This window comes from Argopecten irradians, chromosome 4, assembly GCF_041381155.1.
Source record: "Argopecten irradians isolate NY chromosome 4, Ai_NY, whole genome shotgun sequence".
Classification (NCBI taxonomy): domain Eukaryota; kingdom Metazoa; phylum Mollusca; class Bivalvia; order Pectinida; family Pectinidae; genus Argopecten; species Argopecten irradians.
Window position 1 is genome coordinate 8,683,747 of NC_091137.1, and position 24,266 is coordinate 8,708,012.

At 33.1% G+C, this 24,266-nt stretch overlaps 1 protein-coding gene and 1 long non-coding RNA gene across 12 annotated transcripts in view; both read right to left on the bottom strand.

The window, feature by feature from the left end:
* Nucleotides 1-1,813: 1,813 nt before the first annotated feature.
* Nucleotides 1,814-12,063, bottom strand: LOC138320522 (uncharacterized). Of its 3 annotated transcripts, none has more exons than XR_011208200.1 (4): nucleotides 11,937-12,063; nucleotides 10,070-10,384; nucleotides 6,784-9,783; nucleotides 1,814-6,746 (listed from the first exon to the last, which is right to left on the bottom strand). It is a non-coding gene; the product is annotated as an uncharacterized lncRNA (long non-coding RNA). The 3 variants fall into 3 exon arrangements; XR_011208199.1 differs by having other exon boundaries at nucleotides 1,814-3,042; nucleotides 3,187-9,783; XR_011208198.1 differs by having other exon boundaries at nucleotides 1,814-9,783.
* Nucleotides 12,064-13,148: 1,085 nt separating this feature from the next.
* LOC138320526 (uncharacterized) overlaps nucleotides 13,149-24,266 on the bottom strand; it is a 288,019-nt gene continuing 276,901 nt past the window's right edge. For 4 of the 9 annotated variants that reach the window (XR_011208203.1, XR_011208202.1, XM_069263545.1 and 1 more), the window contains exons 2-3: nucleotides 18,752-18,847; nucleotides 13,149-16,328 (exon numbers count right to left, since the gene is read on the bottom strand). Coding sequence is in view for 4 of the 9 variants with exons in the window: in XM_069263545.1 (XP_069119646.1) it covers nucleotides 16,155-16,328; nucleotides 18,752-18,847 (270 nt within the window). In the remaining 5 variants the exon portion in view is untranslated. Of the gene's footprint in view, nucleotides 16,329-18,751; nucleotides 18,848-19,055; nucleotides 20,425-20,457; nucleotides 20,648-20,676; nucleotides 21,150-24,266 lie in introns of those variants that run through there. The other 5 variants (XR_011208205.1, XR_011208201.1, XR_011208204.1 and 2 more) reach the window with 5 other exon arrangements.

The following is a 24,266-nucleotide window of genomic DNA, read 5'->3' on the forward strand; positions in this document are numbered from 1 at the left end:
GAAGAAGATTTTTGAAATTTTAGCCTATTTGACCCCTTTTGACCCCGCCCCTAAGGCCCCTGGGGGTCAGTCATAGAAAATTTGTTAATAGGATTAAATGGCCATCTCATAATGATAATTCTGACAACATTTGACTCATTTCCTATTACAAATGACCAAATAATGCTCAAAAATGTGTTTTCCCAATATAAACTATAGTAAACTTAACCTCCTCCCCAGGGAGAAACTAGAGACCCCAGGGTCATATAATTCACAATTTTTGTAAAGGACCTTAAGACCTTTCTATCTATGAAGAGTATTTGATTCTACCACATCTGTGAGTAGAGAAGAAGATTTTTGAAATTTTACTCAATTTTACCCCTTTTGGCCCCTCCCACAGCCCCCTGGGGGGTGGGGACCATATAATTCACAATTTTGATTGGCCTTATGCCTTAGAAGGTTTGTGCAAAATTTCATTGAAATTGCTTCAGCAGTTTTGGAGAAGAAGTCGAAAATGTAAATTGTTTACGGACATACGTGGCAAATGTAGTCTTTGTTAAAACATTGTTTGGAAAATCAAAAATTAAAAAAAGAAAAAAAAAAGAATTGTTATTGTTAACCACTTTTAGTTGCTTTATTATAAAATTGTCAGCAAAATATCCACAATTTCAGGAAACAGCGTATAATATTGCATACATCTGTTATTTTATATTTTGGAATAATCACTGTTTCACATACTTGCTTACCATACCATTTTCTTCTTCTTGCTTCAATACTCTCATGTGGTTTAATACAGTTCAGGATTTGTCCATTTCTGTTCACAAACTGGTATAATCAGCTTTCCAAAGTAACTAGTCGATACACACCAGACCGGTTATCTTTCAAACTTTACATTAAAGTATTTCAGGTACATATGGTCACAGCATCTATATTATTAATTTCATGATCCATCATGGGTTATGTCCCCTTGCATCAACATTAGTTAGGGGTCACGTTCTGGTGACCTTTTAAATTTGCCAATCAAATTGTTTCTTCCAGATCGTTTCATGGACATTCCTTAAATTCAAGGATTTCCTTTCCTTAACTTTTAAGTTCTGCATAGGAAAGCATTACAGATTTTTTTTTAACTTAAGATTTCCTATGGAGAAGTCTAAGTTAAAGAAAGTTCGAGATACTGGTACCCGAGAATCTTGGAAGTGAATCTCAACGGACTAAATAGATATTGTCTAGTTGGGAAAAGATGTTGGAATTATTTTTTTCGTGTACGAAGTCATCTCGCCCAAAGAGCACAACAAAGTCAAAGCCAATTGCCTAATCTTTGAATAAGTGTATAATTAGCATTGAATTGTTGGTAAAGACTATGATGCGAATTTGGCGTAATTCTAAATTTAAAACGGACATGGTTAATTTTCTGATTATTTATGTTAGGCCATACAAAAAATATTTGTGTTTCCGGTAACCCGACCAACTCTATAAAATTAGAGCCTACTCAAAAACTTTTTATCAGTTTTGTCCTCAAGCAAACATATAACAACCTCAATTTTGTTTGGTTTTGCACAAAATTAGGAATGTGGGTACAAATGCTGTAAATTTAAGACACCAATAATAACCGGGAAATCAAATCCATGGTTTATATAAGGTTGAATAAAGTCTATTTCAGTTTTCTTTACTGCAAGAAACTGGGATGAAGAGGGGAAAAAAATGTATATAAAAAAATTCAAGGGTGTTACCAGAAACAAGAATATTTTTTTATTTGGCCTTAACCTGACCCTGATTAGAACCTGCAGCTCGTTTGCTGCTTTAACTCACTGCAATTAAAGACAACATAATCAAATTGATGTTGAAATGGTCATTTATTTGATGACGTAGTTATCATCAAAAATTGGTTGTCATACAAGTATTGTAATTGCATTACGTTATAAATGAGAAACAGCAAAGATGGGGTTCAAATCTTGCCATCTTGCTGATACAAGATATATCGTGTAAATGTATTCATGACCAGGGCTAAAAACCAGAGATAAAACTGTAACACAGAAAAAACTCTGGAAAACTTTCTGAAAATAGTGAAACATAAAAAGTTATCTTGCTGATACAAGATATATCGTGTACATGTTTTCATGACCAGGGCTAAAAACCAGAGATAAATCTGTAACACAGAAAAAACTCTGGAAAACTTTCTGAAAATAGTGAAACATAAAAAGTTGTCATACACAAAGAAAAATATGTAGTACATGCATATAGAAATATAAATGAGAAGCAGCAAAGATGGGGTATAACATACATCTTGCCATCTTGCTGATGCAAGGATATATTACTCTTGTATTCATATCCAGGGTTAAAAACCAGAGAAAAAACTGTAATACAGAGAAAAAAAAAAACTCTGGAAAACTTTTCTGACAATAGTGTAACCACAAAAGTTGTCGCACACAAAGACAAAACTAATTCAGTAAACACATATAGTAAGCACTTCCTAAATATATATAAACTAGCATTAAATTAGGACGCGAGTCATAAGTGTGGGTTAATAAGTAATGAAATTAAAATACAAATTTCTTAATCACCGTACAATGGCTTTTTCTTGAAAAGTTATCTGCAGACTGGGAAGTGACAATGCCCCCCACATGCGGTATATGTAGACACATTGATACAATATAATCTTTTGTATTGATGTCCGAAATAAAAAACCAGAGATAAAACTGTGATACAGAAAAAAACCTCTGGAAAACCTTCTGACATTAGTGTAACGACAAAAGTTGTCATACACAAAGACAAAAATATGAAGTACATACATATAGATATATAAATGAAAAGCAGCAAAGATGGAGTACAAATCTTTCTGATACAATGATATATCACTTTTGTATTCATGTCCAGGGTTAAAAACCAGAGATAAAACTGTAATACAGAAGAAAAAAACTCTGGAAAACCCGACAATAGTTTACCATATAATAGAGAAGCAGCAAATATGGGGTACAAATCTTGCTGATTCAATGATACAATACTCTTGTATTCATGTCTGAGGTTTAAAAACCAGAGATAAAAAACTGCAATACAGAAAAAAAACTCTGGAAATCATGACAATAGTTTACCATATAAAAGAGAAGCAGCAAATATGGGGTACAAATCTTATTGATACAATTATACTCTTGTATTCATGTCTGAGGGTTAAAAACCAGAGATAAAACTGTAATTAATACAGAAAAAAACTCTAGAAAACCTTCTGACAATAGTGTTACCTAAAAACTTGCAATTATGCAGTACATACATGTACATATAGAAAACCCTTAGATATAAATGGGATGGGAGTCATTACATGTAGGGGAAGGGGGGAGGGGGTATTAAATAATTAATAAGTTATGTTGGTAAATTTCATAATCACTTTACAATGGTTATCTCGTTTTCAGATTTCATTGGTCAAATAATCTGCCGCTGATAATATAATATTGTATCTAGTATTCATGTCCAAGGTTAAAAACCAGAGATAAAAAACTGTAACACAGGAAAATAAACCACCTCTAGAAAAACTTTTGACAATAGTGTAACCTATAAACTTGTCGTACATAAAGACAAAAAATGCATACATATATATATATGGGTGGGTTATTAAACAACAAGTGTTGGAATTAATATATATTTCCTAATTTAGCCGTACAATGGATATCTCTTGAAAAGTTATCTGCAGGCTGAGACAAGCGGGGCCCTTTGATTGATGGATTGGGCTTAACGTTCTTGTTCGGCCCTTAAAAATGAGCAGTACCTGACATGTAGTCAGATTTCATTGGTCAAATAATCTGCCACTGAAACTTCAACTGACCAGTGATTAAGTGCAGGATTCAAGGTTTATTTATTCTCTCTGACTCATAAAAGTATGTAAGAAGTCAAATTTTTGTAATAAGTATGTGATATATGGCATAAAGCAATCAAAATATTAGTGCTCTTAGCATATATACATGTACATATATAATTGAAAAGTAATCAAGAGCACTTAACAGGTAATGAATTAGGTCAGAAAGGCCACTTGATAAAGATTGATTTTGAATTAGTTTACATAAATTTTCTAAGAATCTGCCATTTGTATCTAGGTTTTACCATTAAATATATTGAACTTTCCTTGCATTAGTTCTTGACTTGAATAAGTATTAGTGCATTTATTTTAGAATAAGATTTATTTCTTAAAACATTACTGATTCCTGTGCTCATTTTAAAAAGATAAAATACATTGCCAATGTTGATTTACATAAATTACAATTTCTCTCATTTTGCAGAATAGGAAACTGTCTTCGATTCATGATTCTTCATGTAGATTAATATAAGCGGTTCTAAATGTATACATAATTTTGCTATCATTTCATTAAGTTCTAATAAAATACTTTACTATGTCAAACTGTGTCAATATCGTAATACAGTTTCTGAATAAATTGATGAATTGGTCTTAAATTCATCTTTTGTAAACTAGCTATTTGATTATATATATTCAAACATTACTTTAAGTCAGCTCTGGATAAAATATCTTTAACATGTGACATTAATTTAAAAGAATTTACAAAAGTTAATTGATCTAATATCTTTAACATGTGACATTACTTTAAAAGAATTTACAAAAGTTAATTGATCTAATATCTTTAACATGTGACATTGATTTAAAAGAATTTACAAAAGTTACTTGATCATTCACTTAATGTTATAAGGTTGTGCAAAACATAATTCTGCATTTTATTTCAATAGCAAGCTCGCCAAAGAGCATGAAATTGTTTGTACACTTTCTTGATTTAAGGATGCCTTTACAAAATTGCAAATGTCTTTTTCTATAACATTTGTATTTTCAAATCTTCACACTTTGTATGGATACATTTTCAAAAGAACTGGCATTACAAGTGAATTGAATATCAACAGGAATAGATAAGTTTCTTTTAGATAGCAAATAGATTTACTTGCTTTTTCGGCAGTTTCCTTGCTTTAAAAAAGCTAACATCAAAATAAAAAATGTATATATACCTAGATATGTATACCCTTCTAATAAATCTAATTCTGTATTAAATAATATACCTAGATATGTATACCCTTCTAATAAATCTAATTCTGTATTAAATAATATACCTAGATATGTATACCCTTCTAATAAATCTAATTCTGTATTAAATAATATACCTAGATATGTATACCCTTCTAATAAATCTAATTCTGTATTAAATAATATACCTAGATATGTATACCCTTCTAATAAATCTAATTCTGTATTAAATAATTGAAGTTGTTGGACTGGTTTACAACTTGAGAATATTATGATTGTTCCCCTCGATTAAAGATGCTTCACTGCCGACAGAGCATAAATGATGTTCATCATTTGAACAATAATTTGTAATTAATCCTGTCTATTCATGCCTAATTAACACCAAAAAAAATAATATAAAATAATTTATTTCGCCTTAAGTGCTTGCGCAATCAGTACTTCATTCCATATAGGATATAGTGCCACAGAATTTTTTCGGGATACAATTAATTATTTTTCATATTTTTAACTTGAAGTAAAATTAAAAGCTCAAACTTTTCAAAGGTGGTAATGGTGTGAAGTAAGTAACTTTTGTAACTGAAGAAAAATACTAAATCGTCTGCTTCTGTTTTTGATAGTGAAAAAATACCATTTGTCAGCGGTGGAGCATCTTTAAATAGGATTTGACGTTTGAATCTATTTGATGTTGATAAAATGATAATTCATTAATGATCTTATTAAAATGATAATTTATTAATTAGGTTAAATGATAATTTATTAATGACATAATTATAAAAAATTGGTTGTCACACAAGTATTGTAATTGCTTTACATTTCTAGTCAGCATTATAAATGAGAAGCAGCAAAGATGGGGTTCAAATCTTGCTGATACAAATGTACAATGATATAATACTCATGTATTCATATCCAAGGTTAAAAACCAGAGATAAGACCAACATAGTAAAAACTCTGGAAAACCTTCTGACAATATTGTAACATAAAACATTGTCACACCAGAAACATATGTTTTTGTTGACATAAGATGGACCTCTGGTTTATACATTAAAGGCATTTTCCCTCGGCTAACTTTAATTCATAGTTTTGCATCAATACAAAGATTAAACATATCATAGTCATGATTTTTGAAAGCATGAAAATAAGAAAATTATACTTTAATTTTAGACAGTCAGACATTCAAAACCGGAAGTGCATTTTGTATTACATTATTGTATGTAAGTTAAAATGTTATTTTTTTATTTCCAAAGTCTACTAAAACTATCTGAAAATTATTGAACTTTTATAACATATCAAAGTTATTCTCCTATATTTAACTATTTAAGAGCATATTTAAAGAGCATATATATCGTTAGCCTATACAGAAGTACATCTGCCAATCTAAAAATGGCCCATATATATGTTTCTGGTCACACAAAGACAAAAAATGCAATACATACATAGAAAACTCGTGATTTTTGTAGACGCTTGATGATTCTTAACAGATGCATAAGTGCTTTAATTCTTTTGAAACCATACATAAAAATAATATTGGTCAAGGAAGTAATATCAACAGTTATTTTCCATATAACACTGGATCCTTATAGACAAAGGGACAGATCGCCTTGAAAATTCAACAATCTTTTGTCCACACTGTTAGAATTACTTATTTGCCCCATATAAAAATGATATACAATGTACACGTATTTGTTTCAAAATAAAATTCATAAATCCCATAATTTTGATTTTTTGTTCACTTACGTACTGATGACATCTACAGTACCTGTAGGTCACTTATGTACTGGTGACATCTACAGTACCTGTAGGTGATATTTAGAAATAAAGTGAGATAACTCCTTAATTGAATTTGTTATCAACGACAAATTAAGACAGTATAGTTTCAAATTGATCTATCTTACTAAATCTTATTCCATACCCTATTGATTTTTCAATGATTATTTTATTACCACACTTTTTTCAATGCTATTTTCTGGTCTACAAGGCAGATGGTCATAACAGCTCAAGCCAGTATGTGTAAAAGGACAATATTTTCAAAAATACAAAAATATAATTTTTGAAGTTTATCTTAAAATTATTGACTAAAGATTATAGAAATTAAGTCCTTTGGAGTGAGAATGTGAATTAGTAGTTTTAGTGATAGGGTCAGTTCGTACGCGCCTCCCATGTCAGTCCCGTCTAGTCGTTTGTGTCCTGTCATTTGGGAGGTTTTTCGTCAATGTCTTGCAGAGTGAGTAAAAGGATTAAAGAACTTTACTTTTCTATATTCATTAATTGAATAATATAAAATGAAATTTGGAAAAAAAAGAAATTACCCAAAAACAGGCCACACAATGACGATTTTTCCAAAGATTATGATCAAGAATTATTTTTCAAAACATACTTGTTATTGCAAGAGCAAAAAATGACCCTTCTGGCCTTCATAGGCTAAAACATAACATTACTAAATGTGTCATTTTTAGAATATGAAATTCTGAATTATTTGGAAAATATAAGTCAATGTAATTTGAAATCAGAGACAAGAATTTGAATTTGTTATCTTCAGTTGTGCAATGTTAGATTTTTTAGAATAAATAAATATAATTATAATGTATATTCTTAACCTTAAGACTTTATTTTCAAATGATGGGAGGTTTCTGTTATGATGAAAAAAGGCATTCGTCTTTTATAAGAATAAACGTGCTAAAAATCTTTTGTCTCCCTTGACACTAGTTCACTAGATAAGTCTCTTTATCAAAAATAGTTTTCTCCTTCTACCATCATACTGATATGATCTAGTTGCTAAAAACATAAAAATGATCCACCGCTGACATACAGTATTTTTTCTCTATCAAAAACAGGAGCAGATGAATTAGTATTTTTCTTCAGTTACAAAAGTTACTTACACAATTACCACCATTGAAAAGTTTGAGCTTCTTTTTTTATTTCAATAGAAAAATATTAAAAATAATCAATTTTGTCCCGAAAGAAATCCATGGCACTATGCCTTATATCGAATGAAGCATTGATTTTGCATGTACCAAAAGCAAAATAAATGATTTAATATGTATTTTTGTATTAGAGACATACATACATCATTTACTATAGCTATCATTTACCGTTCAAATAATAATGGGTATCGTTTATGCTCTGTCGGCGGTGGAACATCCCAGAGTAACAAAATTCAATGAAATATTTCGTAAATGATTTTGGCACTAGTGTGAAAACTTTTTTTATTAAATCGATCCTGGTATTAAGGATCTGCTCTGGTTAAAAGTAAAATTTGTCTGACTATACAAACGATAATCTAAAGCAATATTTTGCAAATTAGTTGTCTGATAAGTTTAATATTCATGAAATTGACAAAACCAAAGTTTGTTTTAAAGCAAAAATAATAACACACTGTCAACCCATATTTTTGCTCAGAACAGCTGTGTATGTCCCCCCTACCCCCTAAATTTTGAAGATGAAAATACCTCGTTTTTGCCAGATTGAACGCTTCCCAGAAAAAGTTCTGATGACTGACTTTTTCTAAGATTTTGCAGCTCAAAGTTGTTTCTAAAACCATCATAAAAACAGGGGGTCAGTGTGTTTGATGTTTTGTCCAATTACAAAATGTGTTATTTTTCAGCTTTTCTTGTAAAAAATTAAAAGAAGTTGATCTTTCACTAAAATGTAAAAAATAAAGACCAATATGTTATAATCTCCCCCTTAAATGCTTATCATTGACATCTCAGTGATCATACCAAACCGATTTACAACAAAAATTAACTCAATATATCTAAAACTGTTGTTGCACTGACAAGTTAAGTAAAACTATTGAAGCTAAAAAGGTGAAATTTCACCTCTCTACAAATTTAAAATGTAAAAAATGCACGTTTTCAAAATGGCCGCCAAATCAAACTCATATATGAAAAATTTACAACAAAAAGAAGTCCACTTCGTAACATATTTTTATATAGCAACTTGCTACAAATTAAATGGTGAAACTTAGTTTTTAAAAATCTTTAATTAAAGATGAATCGAGACTTCAACGAGACGGAAACCTCACCAGAGCAGATCCATTAGTGGTATTCAGTTCGTATTGATAGTGTGTATAACTCAAGTATTGACCTTAAAGTTTAATAATTCATTAACATCTTTATCTCTCTTTAATGAGTGAAAAAAAGAAATTGACTTTGATTTAATTTACTAAATTTCATAACAGTACCTGAATGGAAAGGTACCGGTATCTGCCAATCACTATTTATCAGGGATCGTCTGCCATCGGGTGTCACTATCCTGATAATTGACACTATCTTGATGGTATCACTATCGAACATTTTGGATTGTCAACAGGAGTCACCAGACTTCCTTCTTTTGAGATGAGATAAGAGCCAGGCACCAAATGAGGTGCGCAGATACTGGAGTTGCCATTTGGGTTGTCACTATCCTGGTGGTTGTTACGATCCAATGGTGTCACTATCTTCATGGTTGTCAAATTCCTGATGGTTATGGCTATGGGTTCGAATCCCATGTGGGGCAGTTGCCAGGTACTGACCACTGGCCGGTGATTTTTCCCCGGGTACTCCGGCTTTCCTCCACCAACAAACCTGGCGCATCCTTACATGACCCTGGCTCTTACTATTCTGATGGTTTCCACTAACCTCATGGTGGTCACTATCCTCACGGATGTCACTAACTTGATGGTATCACTTTTCTCCGATGCCTACTGTTTTGGGTTTGCCAACAAGAGTCGCCAAACTAAAACTTCCTTGTCTTGGATTGAACAGCCAATGAGTCCAGTGCCTTGCAGAACCCCAAAAGTGGTCAAGATACTGCAGCTGTCATTGGAGAGAAATAGTGAAATCATTCAGTAAAGTGGAAATCATGATATGACATGTTTATAGTTTCTTTTAAAGATTGCGGTTACAAAATTCCACTAATAAAAGATAGCTGCATGTTAGCTACTTGGCAGACATTTTTTCCCCAAATTACTACTCAACAAGGGTACTAGGGAAACATATATACAGATAGTATGTTGATTCGAAATAACATGAGCAATAAAACTGCAATTTAACTTTACAATTAGATGTAAGCTTTACACATGAGGTTTTATAGTAAATGTACCTGTTTGGAGCTCTGCTAATCACTAATGGTCACCATCACGGAACGTCTGCCATCGGGCATCACTATCCTGATGGTTGTCATTTTTTTGATGGTGTCACTATAATCCTGATGGTTGTCATTTTTTTGATGGTGTCACTATAATCCTGATGGTTGTCGATATACTGGTTGTCACTATCATGGTGATCATCACAATCCTAAGATGCCAATTATTTTGAATTGCCAACAACAGTTACAATAATAAAACTTCCTTTTCTTGGGGGTGAACAGCCACTTAGAAGAGTTATGAACCTTGTAGATCACCAAAAGATACTGCAGCTGCCATTTGGGGAGAAAAAGTGAAATCAGTTAGTTTGGTGAAAAACATATGATCTGATTGAACCCAGTGGTTACAAACTTAACTATTCAAATTCAAATTAGCTGTCTGTTAGCTATTTTAGACATATGAGCCCCAATATGCAATGTGCTCAACAAGGGTACTAGGGAAACCTTTATTCTTGCATGAAAATTGAGAGAGATCCCTTTGTAGTTTTGATAAATTATCAATGGACACAAGAATTCCACGGAAGTGGATGTGTCGCCTGCACAGCATCACAAAAATAGTTATTTACAGTTGAAAATATTGTTAATTATTAGGTGAAGTTATCAAGTCCCGTAACTCTTGCAAATATGGATGGATTTGGACCAGTATCAAACCACTCCCAGATCTTATTAATCAATATACCAAAGGAGAAGGTACGTTAAGACTCGAATATGGCCTCAAAATTAATTCTCCAGTAAAGAACAACATATTTTGCCATATAACAGCTGAATACATTTGCTAACACATTACATCTCGAAAATATCCCGCATGTGCCAATTATGTTCACTATGACGTCATCAACATGCAGTTTCCCGCCATTTTTCACAAAAATCCTTGAAAAATCATACTTTTTGAGTGGTTTTCTCTAAAAATGAATGTGGCCGCCTTCGTGGAGCAGAAAGAGATTTTCACACGTTGTGTATCGTGTATTTACGCATATCCATGCAAAATGTAAAGTTGCTCCAAGGTGGCGGCCAAATCCATTTCAAGCCTTTTCTAACCTAAAGATGATGAATTTCTAGCAAAATTTGGCGAGAAGAGGAAAATCATCAATTTGATGACGTCATAGGTGGGACACATCGTGTACATGGTTATAAAAAAATATGTTTTAATGAATGGCAAGTATGAGAGTATTTATTGATATGAAATAGATGGGGATCAGAGTTATTTTTTTCGGCCTGAAAAATTAAGGCCAAATACTGGTCCTATCATATCTACTCCTTTGGTTGAAATTGGACAATACCAAAGTTATCAAGTGAAAACCATGGATTTATCTGTTTTGACAATTTTAAAGTCCCATAACTCTTGGAAATATTGATGGATTTTGACAATTATTGAACTCATCCGAGATCACATTGATAAAAAGCAATATACCAAATGGTTGAAATTAGACAATAAATACTAAAGCTATTGAGTGGAAACCATGGATTTATCTATTTTGACAATTTTAAGGTCCCGTAACTCTTGTAAATATTGACAGATTTTGACAATTATCGAACTCGTCTGAGATCTTATCGATATAAAGCAATGAACCTTTGATTGAAATCGGACATTAAATATTTAAGTTATCGCACAGAAACCATTTCCCAGACGACGACAGTGCAGACATAGTGATACCTAAGTATTTCGACGAACGGCACTGGTCCAAGGATAAAAGATAATTTGAATGACCCACCACTTGATGGTGATGGGCACAAAATACACACATGCAGTTGCAATAACACTGTAGTTTAATTTTACAATTCAATTATAGCTTTTTTTAATATAAGTTTTTAATAGTAAATGTACCTGAATGGAGCTCTGCTAATCACTACTAGTCACCATTACGTCTGCCATCGGGTGTCATTATTCTGATGGTTCTCAATATTGATGGTTGTCACTATCCTGGTGGTTGTCTCTATCCTGATGGTTGTCATGACACTGATTCTATCTGTGTGGCCATGTCACTATCCTGGTCCAGATGCTCTGCTAAGCATTATGGGTCGCTATCAAAGAACGTTTGCTATCTAGTGTCACTGTCCTGATGGTTGTCGCATATCTTCATGGTATCACTATCCTGAAAAATATGAAAATATTTGAAATTAGTATGACATCAGGATCATGTCATGTATTGCCATTGTGAATTTTTTTATTTACAATATTTACATTTTTATTTACAATATAAACTTTTTTTTTATTTTTTTTTTTTTTTATTTTTTTTGTTTTTGTTTTTTTTTTTTTTTTTTTTTTTTTTTTTTTTTTTTTTTTGTTTTTTTTTTTCATTTTTTTTTTTTTTTTTGGGGTTTTTTTTTTTTCATTTTTCATAAAAACACAATTTTAATACCCCAGAACATTTATACATTTGAAAGCTGCCAAGGTTGGGGCCTTGGGGTCAGCCTTTTAAATATAAACAGATGTCCCCTCACAGGGGGGCTTTCATTCGTCACACGTTAACACTAACGATCTTTCTAACTAACTTTCTTTCTAACTTTCTTACAAACTTTCTTAGAAACATTTTTTCAAACTTTCATAAGCTTTCTTACAAACTTTCATCAACTTTCTTACAAACTTCCTTACAAACTTTCTTTCTAACTTTCTTACAAACTTTCTTACAAACTTTCTTACAAACTTTCTTACAAACTTTCTTACAAACTTTCTTACAAACTTTCTTTCTAACTTTCTTACAAACTTTCTTTCAAACTTTCTTACAAACTTTCTTTCTAACTTTCTTACAAACTTTCTTACAAACTTTCTTACAAACTTTCTTTCTAACTTTCTTACAAACTTTCTTCAACTTTCTACAACTTCTAACTTTCTTTCTAACTTTAACTTTTACAACCTTTAACTTTACAACTCAACTTTACAACTTTCTTCAACTTTACTTTCTAACTTTCTTCAATTCTTTCTAACTTCTTCAACTTTCTTACAAACTTTCTTACAAACTTTCTTACAAACTTTCTTCTCTTACAAACTTTCTTACAAACTTTCTTTCTAACTTTCATTCCATTTTTATTCATACAATTTAATTCTACAACTTCTCTACCTGTTGTCCTGGATTTAGATGGCATTGTGCAGGAACGGGGAGGGAGGGGGATGCAAGGGCAAATGGTTACTTTAGATACCTTAGATACTTAAATGTGATACTTTATAAGGTCGACCTGAAAGGTCAGGATAACCTAACAATTTCGCAGAAACTTGCCTAAATTTCCAATATGGTCCCAACCAAGTGTTTTTTTCCGGGCCTATGCAAAATCCAAGATGGCCACTACAGTGTCCATTATTTAAAACTACTTCTACTAGTATGATTTAGTAATACTTGTCTGAAATTATCCGGACATGATTTCAAACATATGCTATTTTTTGGATTGATCCGAAATCAAAGATGCCTACCCTGACCACCATCTTCTATCTATCAACGCAACATGTCTAAAACGATCCTGACATTGTCCTTACCATGTGTACTTTAAAATACATTTTCAACGATGGGCACAAAAATCGCCATCTTGAAAAAAAATTCATTTCCTTTTTCAATGGAGCCAAGGTTGTTAAATGACTTTATGGTCTCCTGTATTTTAATTAGGGACCTTTCACCTTTTGATGACCAGTTCAAATCCCACGTGGGGCAGTTACCTGGCACTCATTGCTGGTCAACGGCATTTCTTCACCGATGACGCTGGCTGTTAATTTGGTCAACTGCAAGTGTACATATAGAAAGTAGCGGTTAGAATGTTATTTACTAAATGCATGCTTAATTGTGCTAGGGTATATGGGTAGGGTAATGTGAGTATTGTTAGGGACAGGGACGAAATATTCCTATTAACTACTTTCTGTACACTTCAGTTGAGTCAAAATTAAAGCATTGCAGTCGTATCACTGCAAGTGTTCAGTGTCCTCAAAATCTTAAGTTATACCTCAAATAACAATAATTGGGTCACTGCAAATGGTCAGTATCCTCAAAATCCTGTGATTTACCAAGTATTGCAGTCGTATCACTGCAAGTGGTCAGTATCCTCAAAATCCTGTGATTTACCAAGTATTGCAGTCGTATCACTGCAAGTGGTCAGTGTCCTCAAGATCTTAAGTAAGTTATACCTCAAATAACAATAATTGGGTCACTGCAAGTGGTCAGTATCCTCAAAATCCTGTGATTTACCAAGTATTGCAGTCGTATCACTGCAAGTGGTCAGTGTCCTTAAAATCTTAAGTAAGTTATACCTCAAATAACAATAATTGGGTCACTGCAAGTGGTCAGTATCCTCAAAATCCTGTGATTTACCAAGTATTGCAGTCGTATCACTGCAAGTGGTCAGTGTCCTTAAAATCTTAAGTAAGTTATACCTCAAATAACAATAATTGGGTCACTGCAAGTGGTCAGTATCCTCAAAATCCTGTGATTTACCAAGTATTGCAGTCGTATCACTGCAAGTGGTCAGTGTCCTTAAAATCTTAAGTAAGTTATACCTCAAATAACAATAATTGGGTCACTGCAAGTGGTCAGTATCCTCAAAATCCTGTGATTTACCAAGTATTGCAGTCGTATCACTGCAAGTGGTCAGTGTCCTCAAAATCTTAAGTTATACCTCAAATAACAATAATTGGGTCACTGCAAGTGGTCAGTATCCTCAAAATCCTGTGATTTACCAAGTATTGCAGTCGTATCACTGCAAGTGGTCAGTGTCCTCAAGATCTTAAGTTATACCTCAAATAACAATAATTGGGTCACTGCTAAGTGGTCAGTGTTCTCAGGATCGCAAGTTCTATCTCATAACAATAATTGGGTCACTGCAAGTGGTCAGTATAATCCTCAAAATCCTGTGATTTACCAAGTATTGCAGTTGTATCACTGCAAGTGGTCAGTGTCCTCAAGATCTTAAGTAAGTTATACCTCAAATAACAATAATTGGGTCACTGCAAGTGGTCAGTATCCTCAAAATCCTGTGATTTACCAAGTATTGCAGTCGTATCACTGCAAGTGGTCAGTGTCCTCAAGATCTCAAGTAAGTTATACCTCAAATAACAATAATTGGGTCACTGCAAGTGGTCAGTATCCTCAAAATCCTGTGATTTACCAAGTATTGCAGTCGTATCACTGCTAAGTGGTCAGTGTCCTCAAGATCTTAAGTTATACCTCAAATAACAATAATTGGGTCACTGCTAAGTGGTCAGTGTCCTCAAGATCTTAAGTTATACCTCAAATAACAATAATTGGGTCACTGCTAAGTGGTCAGTGTCCTCAAAATCTTAAGTTATACCTCAAATAACAATAATTGGGTCACTAAGTGGTCAGTGTCCTCAAAATCTTAAGTTATACCTCAAATAACAATAATTGGGTCACTGCTAAGTGGTCAGCGTCCTCAATATTTTGTGATGTATTTCAATTAACACCTTATTGGGATCACTGCATGAGTTCAGTGTCCCACAAAAACTTTAAACCTTAAAACTATATATATTGTATACCAATTTACAATACCAATAGACCAAAATTTCAGAAATTTTTCAAGAATTTAAAAAGTGGACACTGGCAGCCATCTTTGAATGCAATCCTGGAAAAAAAACCTTTATGCACACTCCAAAGAGTATGTCTGTCAAAACCTTATAGCATTACATGATATACCTCAAATAACCGGAAGTTGTATCACTACACGTGTTCATGTGTTCCTCACAACCTACCACATAACCATATCACTGAATGCATTCCGTATCCCAAAAAATCTTACAAAAATGTACCTCAAACAACCTTAAGTTGTAATAATAGTAATTCGAAACGGAGCAAAAACAATGTCCCTTCTTCGTTTAGGGTACAAAAGTATGGAACGGAATTTGGGAGGAAATTACCAAATCACCTAAATGGGGACTGATCTTAGATGTTGGAATGAACAACCAATTAATGGTGTATACTACTGTATACATTTTTGGGTGAGGGACAGGAATTGGGACGATTTTTGAGGGGTTACCACATCCTCAAGCAACATCATTCCATGGACAAACAGATAAAGGATATTACATTACAATACATTATATATGACATCACATAACATAATCCTTATGCCAAGCTGGTCTGCGGGTGGCACGACCAGATCTGCGGATAGGAACAGGTGATGCTGGGACTGGTACTGCGGGGACAACAGAGCTGGAGCTAGGCTGGTCAGCAGCAGGGACAGGGAAAACCTCTCCTCGGCAGCAGCAGGTAGCGTACACAACCTGCAAGATCACAAGTACACAGTTCAGTAAACAAGTATAGGCGCATATTACAAAATATTCAGCAGATATACAAGAGAGAATATGGCTGAAATATTGGCCAGATATGTTCAAGGTTTATGAAAAAAATGATATCATTTATGAATATGAAAGACTCGTGAGTATGTGAATATGAAGGATATGGATATACTAGTAATCAACTTGAGGGCAAAGAACAATATTTATTTGTACGTCACAATTTATTTTTAAAAACTGTACGTACATTTTTTGATCCCGAGCGCAGATTATCCTTATTCTTCCTACACATACATAATATGTATATGAAAGGAACCATGGCACAAATAACTTCTGCAAATATTGTTTTAGATTTGTGTTCTCAGCCATGTTCCTTTTGCTCAATTTTGACCTATTGTATTCCATGGCGGCCATCGTGGTTACTGGTCTATAAAAGTTGCACAAAAAAAGACCTCAAAATAATTTTAGCCGCTAGTAACAATACAATCTATAACTTAAAAACAATAAAAATGAACTTGCTAACGGATCCCTGCTGAGCAGTGAATAAAGAGAGATAACTCTTACTGGTTTTAGAAAATTTGAAACCGTGACAAAATTTGTTATTTTACTCACAATTATGGTATTTTTCACTTTAAAAATTTAGAATTTGATTTAAACATCTTTGATGCTGGTCAAAAAAAATTAAACCGGTCGACACATCTGCAGGTCACCAGAAATGACCTTACGAAATTTCATGGCGATCCGACTTAAAGTTTGAGAAAATGGTCAAAGTCCCGGCAGAAAAAGAAGACCCAGAAGAAGAATAACTTATTAAGTTAGAAATGTATCAAGAAAATATGTAAGAATCTGAATATAACCTTAACTTGTTAAATAAACTAGATAGACCATTCATACCTAGTCATATTCATATTTTATTTAAAAGTATTAAGGGATGTAAACTTAACGTATTTTTGTCTGATTGAAAAAAATAAATGCTTGGTAACAGAGTGGAAATGGAGGCAACAAGCACGTCTTTAGAAACATGTATACACAGGAAAAGAACAAATATAAAAATACCTTTTCAAAGTTACCAAAGATACATCAATACAATGGTTCCAGTATAGACTACAACACCGTATACTCCCTTTGAATAATTACTTAAAAATTTAAAATATTTCTGAAATAAATTATGTAATATCTGTAATACAGAAGTTGAAACCAAAGAACACATATTTTGGTATTGTCAAAAATCTTTCCAAATATGGCAAGATATGAAAAGAAAAATATATGTAAAAACTAATAATGTTAAAAAACTAATTATGTTATGGAATTTAAATTAGAAACAGTACATGTTTTGGTATTGTCAAAAATCTTTCCAAATATGGCAAGATATGAAAAGAAAAATATATGTAAAAACTAATAATGTTGTGGAATTTAAATTAGATACAGTACTCTTTGGTGAGACTGAAAATTTGTCAATACCACTCAATTTTGATATTCTATAATAAATTATGAAGTTTTGTATTTTTTCCTGTATCATGAAAAAATATAACAACAAATAAAAACATAAATATGGAAGGTTTGATGGAGTTTTTGTTTACAAAATATGATGTTGGAAAAAAAAGCTGTCAATACCAAATAGGTGTATTGAGAAATTTGATCAAATATGGATCAATTGGAAATACATTTTTGAATAGTTCTTGAAATATGCCAATCAATGTTTGTATGATGTTTTATGTTGTAGTACTTAAATATGTATGATTTGAATTCTTTTTGGTTTGTTTGTGTATTGTCTATAATTCTTTCTATGTGTGTGTGTCTTTTTTCTATTTTTTGTTTGTTGATACAAACATTACATTCTCTCTAGTTCTACTACAAACATTAATCAAAAACAATAAATTCCAAATTATTGTTATCAGAATACTCAATACACATGTAATTTTCTTGATTTGTTTTCTGCAAAAAGTTACATATGCATGTCCCTTCAACTAAAATGGCTTTCAAAATTTATCTGTAAAAATTATATTTGTATTGGTGCATGCTTTGGAGGACAATATTGTTCGAGGAGTTGACCTCAGGGTACCCAGCTCTGGTAGCTCTATACACATCATATACAGCTGGGGGAATAAAATATTTGTATTGTAAAAAAAAAAAAACAAAAAAACACACACACACACACAATAAGTTCCCTAGGGACTCCATGGGGGGGGGGGGGGGGGTAATTACAAATTGTGAACTATTTGGTTGACCTTTGGCCATGAGAGGCTTCTACAAATTTCTTATGAATTTGGTTAAGTGGTTAAGGAGAAGTCGTCGAAGATATAAATTGTTTATCGCTATACAAACAGAAGGCGATTAGGTTAAGTCTCTCTCACGTGACCTGAAAGCTTTTTCACGGTAGGGAATAATGAATTTTACATCTAAAATCTTACCACAGCCTCCGCAAGAGAAAGCCCACGGCTAACCACCACTGCGAGCGACGTCGCAACCCGGTCAACCAAACTGCGGAAGGAAGTGTAAAACACAACCTGCAAAGAACAAGAACGACAGAAGTTCAGATAAGATAATAAAAACACGACAAACATCGACAATTGCTTTAGATTTATACCGGTCGTGTGTAATATTATGAAAAAACACATGGATAATATCAAGATTTTCTTTGGATTTCTTTGAAATGGGGAGAATCCATTGCTGTTAATTTATCGAAACCCTATACATATATGCTTGCATACATACCAAGCTGGATACACATTCCCTAGGTGAAGGACACATGGCAAATGATGAGTGACCTTATAAACCTATTTCATTTGTCTAGGAAGCTGTTCCTGTTATTTACATCACAGGGATCTGAGAATTAGTTACAGATTATATATAATCATGGACCCACCAGAGTACCCCAAGACCATTTTTAAACGTTTTAGGGGTCTAGATAAAAAAACGATCATGTGATTTGCATATACATGTAGGGGGAATTGACTTGTAGTCGCGGTTTTTTTCCCCAAATTGATTTCTCAATGGCGGGATATCACAGTTGTACAATACTTATATGAACTGACTCTATAGTACTTCTATATTTCGCTGGTGAACATACAATTGTATCTATGTAGTGTTGAGAGTTGGTGAACATACAATTGTATCTATGTAGTGTTGAGAGTTGGTGAACATACAATTGTATCTGTGAAGTGTTGAGAGTTGGTGAACATACAATTGTATCTGTGAAGTGTTGAGAGTTGGTGAACATACAATTGTATCTATGTAGTGTTGAGAGTTGGTGAACATACAATTGTATCTATGTAGTGTTGAGAGTTGGTGAACATACAATTGTATCTGTGAAGTGTTGAGAGTTGGTGAACATACAATTGTATCTATGTAGTGTTGAGAGTTGGTGAACATACAATTGTATCTGTGAAGTGTTGAGAGTTGGTGAACATACAATTGTATCTGTGTAGTGTTGAGCGTTGGTGAACATACAATTGTATCTATGTAGTGTTGAGAGTTGGTGAACATACAATTGTATCTGTGTAGTGTTGAGAGTTGGTGAACATACAATTGTATCTGTGTAGACTAGTGTTGAGCGTTGGTGAACATACAATTGTATCTGTGTAGTGTTGAGAGTTGGTGAACATACAATTGTATCTGTGTAGTGTTGAGAGTTGGTGAACATACAATTGTATCTGTGTAGTGTTGAGGTTGGTGAACATACAATTGTATCTATGTAGTGTTGAGAGTTGGTGAACATACAATTGTAGTGTTGAGAGTTGGTGAACATACAATTGTATCTATGTAGTGTTGAGAGTTGGTGAACATACAATTGTATCTATGTAGTGTTGAGAGTTGACACTGCAATACAAGGAAAAAACACCAGCACGTAACGTTACACAACTACATTACAGGATGTATGTACATTATCGTATTTTTTTTGTATTTAATCGAAGCAGTTTGTGCGTTTCTGAAACCGTGTACAATTTACCTGTCCTACATCTTGTATGTATCACAATTTAAAGACCAAATCTATGTACGTTATTATTCATTCATCTTTGTAATCGCAAACATTTACAATGATCGAACATTGTACAAACGATCTAGAATAAAGATGAAAAACAAGTACTATGACATTATTCCGTGCAGATAAACCTACCATATCGAACGGTCAAAGATTGTCTTGTAGTTCAAGTTTGTTAACATGTCTGCCATCTTGAAACAGTCACAATTGCTAAACCGACAATTGCCGAAGAGTTTCGTAGATAGGGCCACAGGGACCTGGCACAAATATCTAACCAACAACAATGTATTTGGTTGGAATTACTTCCTTGTCCCATATTTACCATTTGAAGTAATACGTATCCAACAGACTTACGTTTGATTGGATCTCGTGTCATCTGGAAAATCCTGTTGATATTACTTCTTTGACCCCTATATATGTATTATAGTATTAAGGGTATGAACTCTACGGTAGAGAAAAACAGACATATTTTTTGTATCCGAGTTGTTTTTATAAACGGGCTCTACATATCAGTGACGCATATCTAACATTAAAGTTATATGTGCCGTAACTGGACAAAAAATTTGATATGTTATTTTTTCTTTATCAATCTATTGAAAACCACAAGGTTTGACGAATTAAGCTGTGCAAGTCATTCAAATGACTTCAGATGTCTTATAAATATTAGCTTCAACACATACTGTAAAGTTGTTGTATTTTAAGCGTTATGTATGTTTAGATGGAAACATACCTGCAATTATAATTTTACAATTACTAATTGTGAAATGAAATTGTAGACCACAATTTGGCTTCATGGTCTGACTGTATGTACTCATTTCAATTCACTATAAATACAAATATAATGATTTTTGACAGTACTGCCAAAAATCATTTTCAGCTCTTATATGTGCTTGTAAAATAAAAACCTATGGATAGAAAGTAGTGTAATTCTCAAAATGATGGTTACTTTTGGTGATGAATAACATATTAAAAACTCATCTTGATTCGTGAGTATGAAAAATACGGCACCTATAACTTTAAAAAGAAATAACTGATACCATAAAACATGTATATACTATTGACTATAAATTTGTGTTAGGTCCCTGTGTTTAGACTTACACATCTAAAATGTTTGTTTTTCCCGTGCGAAGTTGATCGGGTCACGACAATTACGGAAGCGTTTCGTATGTTCACTGGAGTTTGACGTTCTGTCAATAATAGATAGTTGAAATATATATAAAAAATACCTCTATATATACTATTTTATATAATGACTTATGTATACAAGATACAAGATACAAGAAACTTTATTTAGTGTCGAATATATAAAAACATGGTAACATAAGCTCGGTCGAGCTTGTATTTCGACAAAACAAAGTATATTGTATATATAACAGAAATTAAAACTAAAGCATCACAGTTGTCAGTAATTATAAGTACAGGCACTACATAAGCTATCACATAATTTTTCACAAATTTATATTAAAAGGGGTGACAGGGGTATAGTATAAATATAAAAAAAACACCTTCATCCTATTTTATATAGTATATAGGGGTATTTTTTATATTTTTTATACTATATATTATTGACAGAACGTCAGCTCCTGTGGTATGTGCCTTTAGCCTATACATTGTAGCTTCTAGTATATCGATCGGGCCAAGAAAATGTTTTCCGGAGTTTCCGTGAATTTATTGTGGGCCTCATTAATTATTTCATATTTTTTAAATGACTTCACATTTGGTGTCAGTAACGTATTACCCAGTTTTAGTCAACATTTTATGCAGGGATCTAGAGAACGTGGCAATTTTCTTGTAAATGTTTGCGATTACAAAAAAAAAAAAAAAAAAAGGCCAAAGAGGCCTTCACCCGAGTGCTGCTACAGAAAGAGCATTGCAAAGTTGGTTCAAATCTGTTAAAAGTATTTATGAATCAGAATAAACTTTAAAGTTGAACCTTCGTATTAGAATTTTTATTTTGATAGTGTATTATGTTACCAAACCTTATGCTTAAAATTCCAATTTGCTTTGCCAACGTTAAACAACAAAACCAAACTAGAAGTCAGTCAGTGTCAGTGATTTTATAAATTTCACTATTTAATCTATGAAGAGTATTTGGTTCCATCAAACCTGTGAATTCAGAAGCAGACATTTTGGCCCCGCCCCTCTGGTCCCTGGGGTCAGCCAAGACCAATATGGATATGGTGTTAAAATGCTATTTCATGGCTAATAATTCTAACCCAGTTTGACTCATTTCCTATTAAAACTAAGCAAATAATGTTCATAAATGTATTTTTCCTATATAAACTATAGTAAATTTGACCCTTCCCCAGGGGAAAGTCTGAGATCCGAGGGCCATGCAATTCACAATTTTTGTAAAGGGCCTTATGACCTTCCAATCTATGAAGAGTATCTGGTTCCATCAAATCTGTGAATTCAGAAGAAGATTTTTGAAGTTTTAGCCTATTTGACCCCTTTTGGCCCCGCCCCTAAGGCCCTTGGGGTCGGTCAGGACCGATATGGATATGACGATAAAATGCTGTCACAGGCAAAAAATCTAACCCAGTTTGGCTAATTTCCTATGAAAAATAAGCAAATAACATTCATAAATGTGTTTTTCCTATATAAACTATAGTAAATTTGACCCCCCTCCCCAGGGGGAAACATGAAACCCCAGGGTCATATAATTCACAATTTTCGTAAAGGACCTTAAGACCTCTCCATCTATGAAGCGTATTTGATTCTACCAGTTCCAGAAGAAGATTTTTGAAGTTTAAGCCTATTTGACCCCTTTTGGCCCCACCGCTAAAGGCTCCTAGGAGTCGGTCATGGAAAATTTGTTAATAGGATTCAATGGCCATTTCATAGGGATAATTCTGACAACATTTAACTAATTTTCTATTATAAATGACCAAATAATGCTCCAAAATGTGTTTTCACTACATAAACTATAGTAAACTTAACCCCCTCCCCAGGGGGAAACCTGAGACCCCAGAGTCATGTAATTCACAATTTTTGTAGAGGGCCTTGAGACCTTTAAGTATTTGATTCTGCCATTTCTGGAATTTCAGAAGAAGATTTTTGAAGTTTTAGCCTATTTGACCCTTTTGGCCCCACCCCTCAGGCCCCTAGGGGGCTGGGACCATATAATTCACAATTTTGGTGGACCTTTGGCTATAAAATCTGCAAAATTTCAACAAATTTGGTTCAGTAGTTTTGGAGAAGAAGTCGAAAAAGTAATTTGTTTATCGCCATACGACGCACGACGGACGACGACGGACAAAAGGCGATTAGAATAGGTCACTTGAGCCTTCGTCTCAGGTGACCTAAAAACTGAAAAGTTACCTATATTGTACCTTTAACAGAGCTCTATCTAAAGTTTACATGTATACTATGATATATTGTCAATCTCCTTATTTATTACATATAACTAACAATATTCAGCATCAAAATTACATCAGCCACCTATTTCAATCATTCGCTAAGTGGAATTAAAGTTATAGTAATAGCACAGGCGTTTGGCTCTATAGACATTTTCTCCATATATATATGTATGATACTGTACAATATTACATAAAGAGAGCAAAATGTCTATAGAGTCAAATGCCTGTGGTAATAGTAAGTATACCTAACAGGCTTTACAACCTTTAGAAGTTGGAAAGTATTTATACATGTACAGTATCTTTACTATACGAGTTTGAATGTATAATTAAGAAAAAAGCACAGACCATTTCCACGCAGCCTCGCTTTCAATGCTTTCAACTTTTCTTTACTTTAATGGCCAGAACTGGGAAACTAAGCAGAACTTGACCGTCGTATTAATATGTGAGAACTTTTGGAAGGCCAATCAACGCATTTAGACTGGTTTTCTTTGCCCGACTATTCACTTTAAGTGTAATTATTACTTTATTAATATTAAAATATTTTTAAAATCAGAATCATCTATTATATATATATTGCCGTGAATA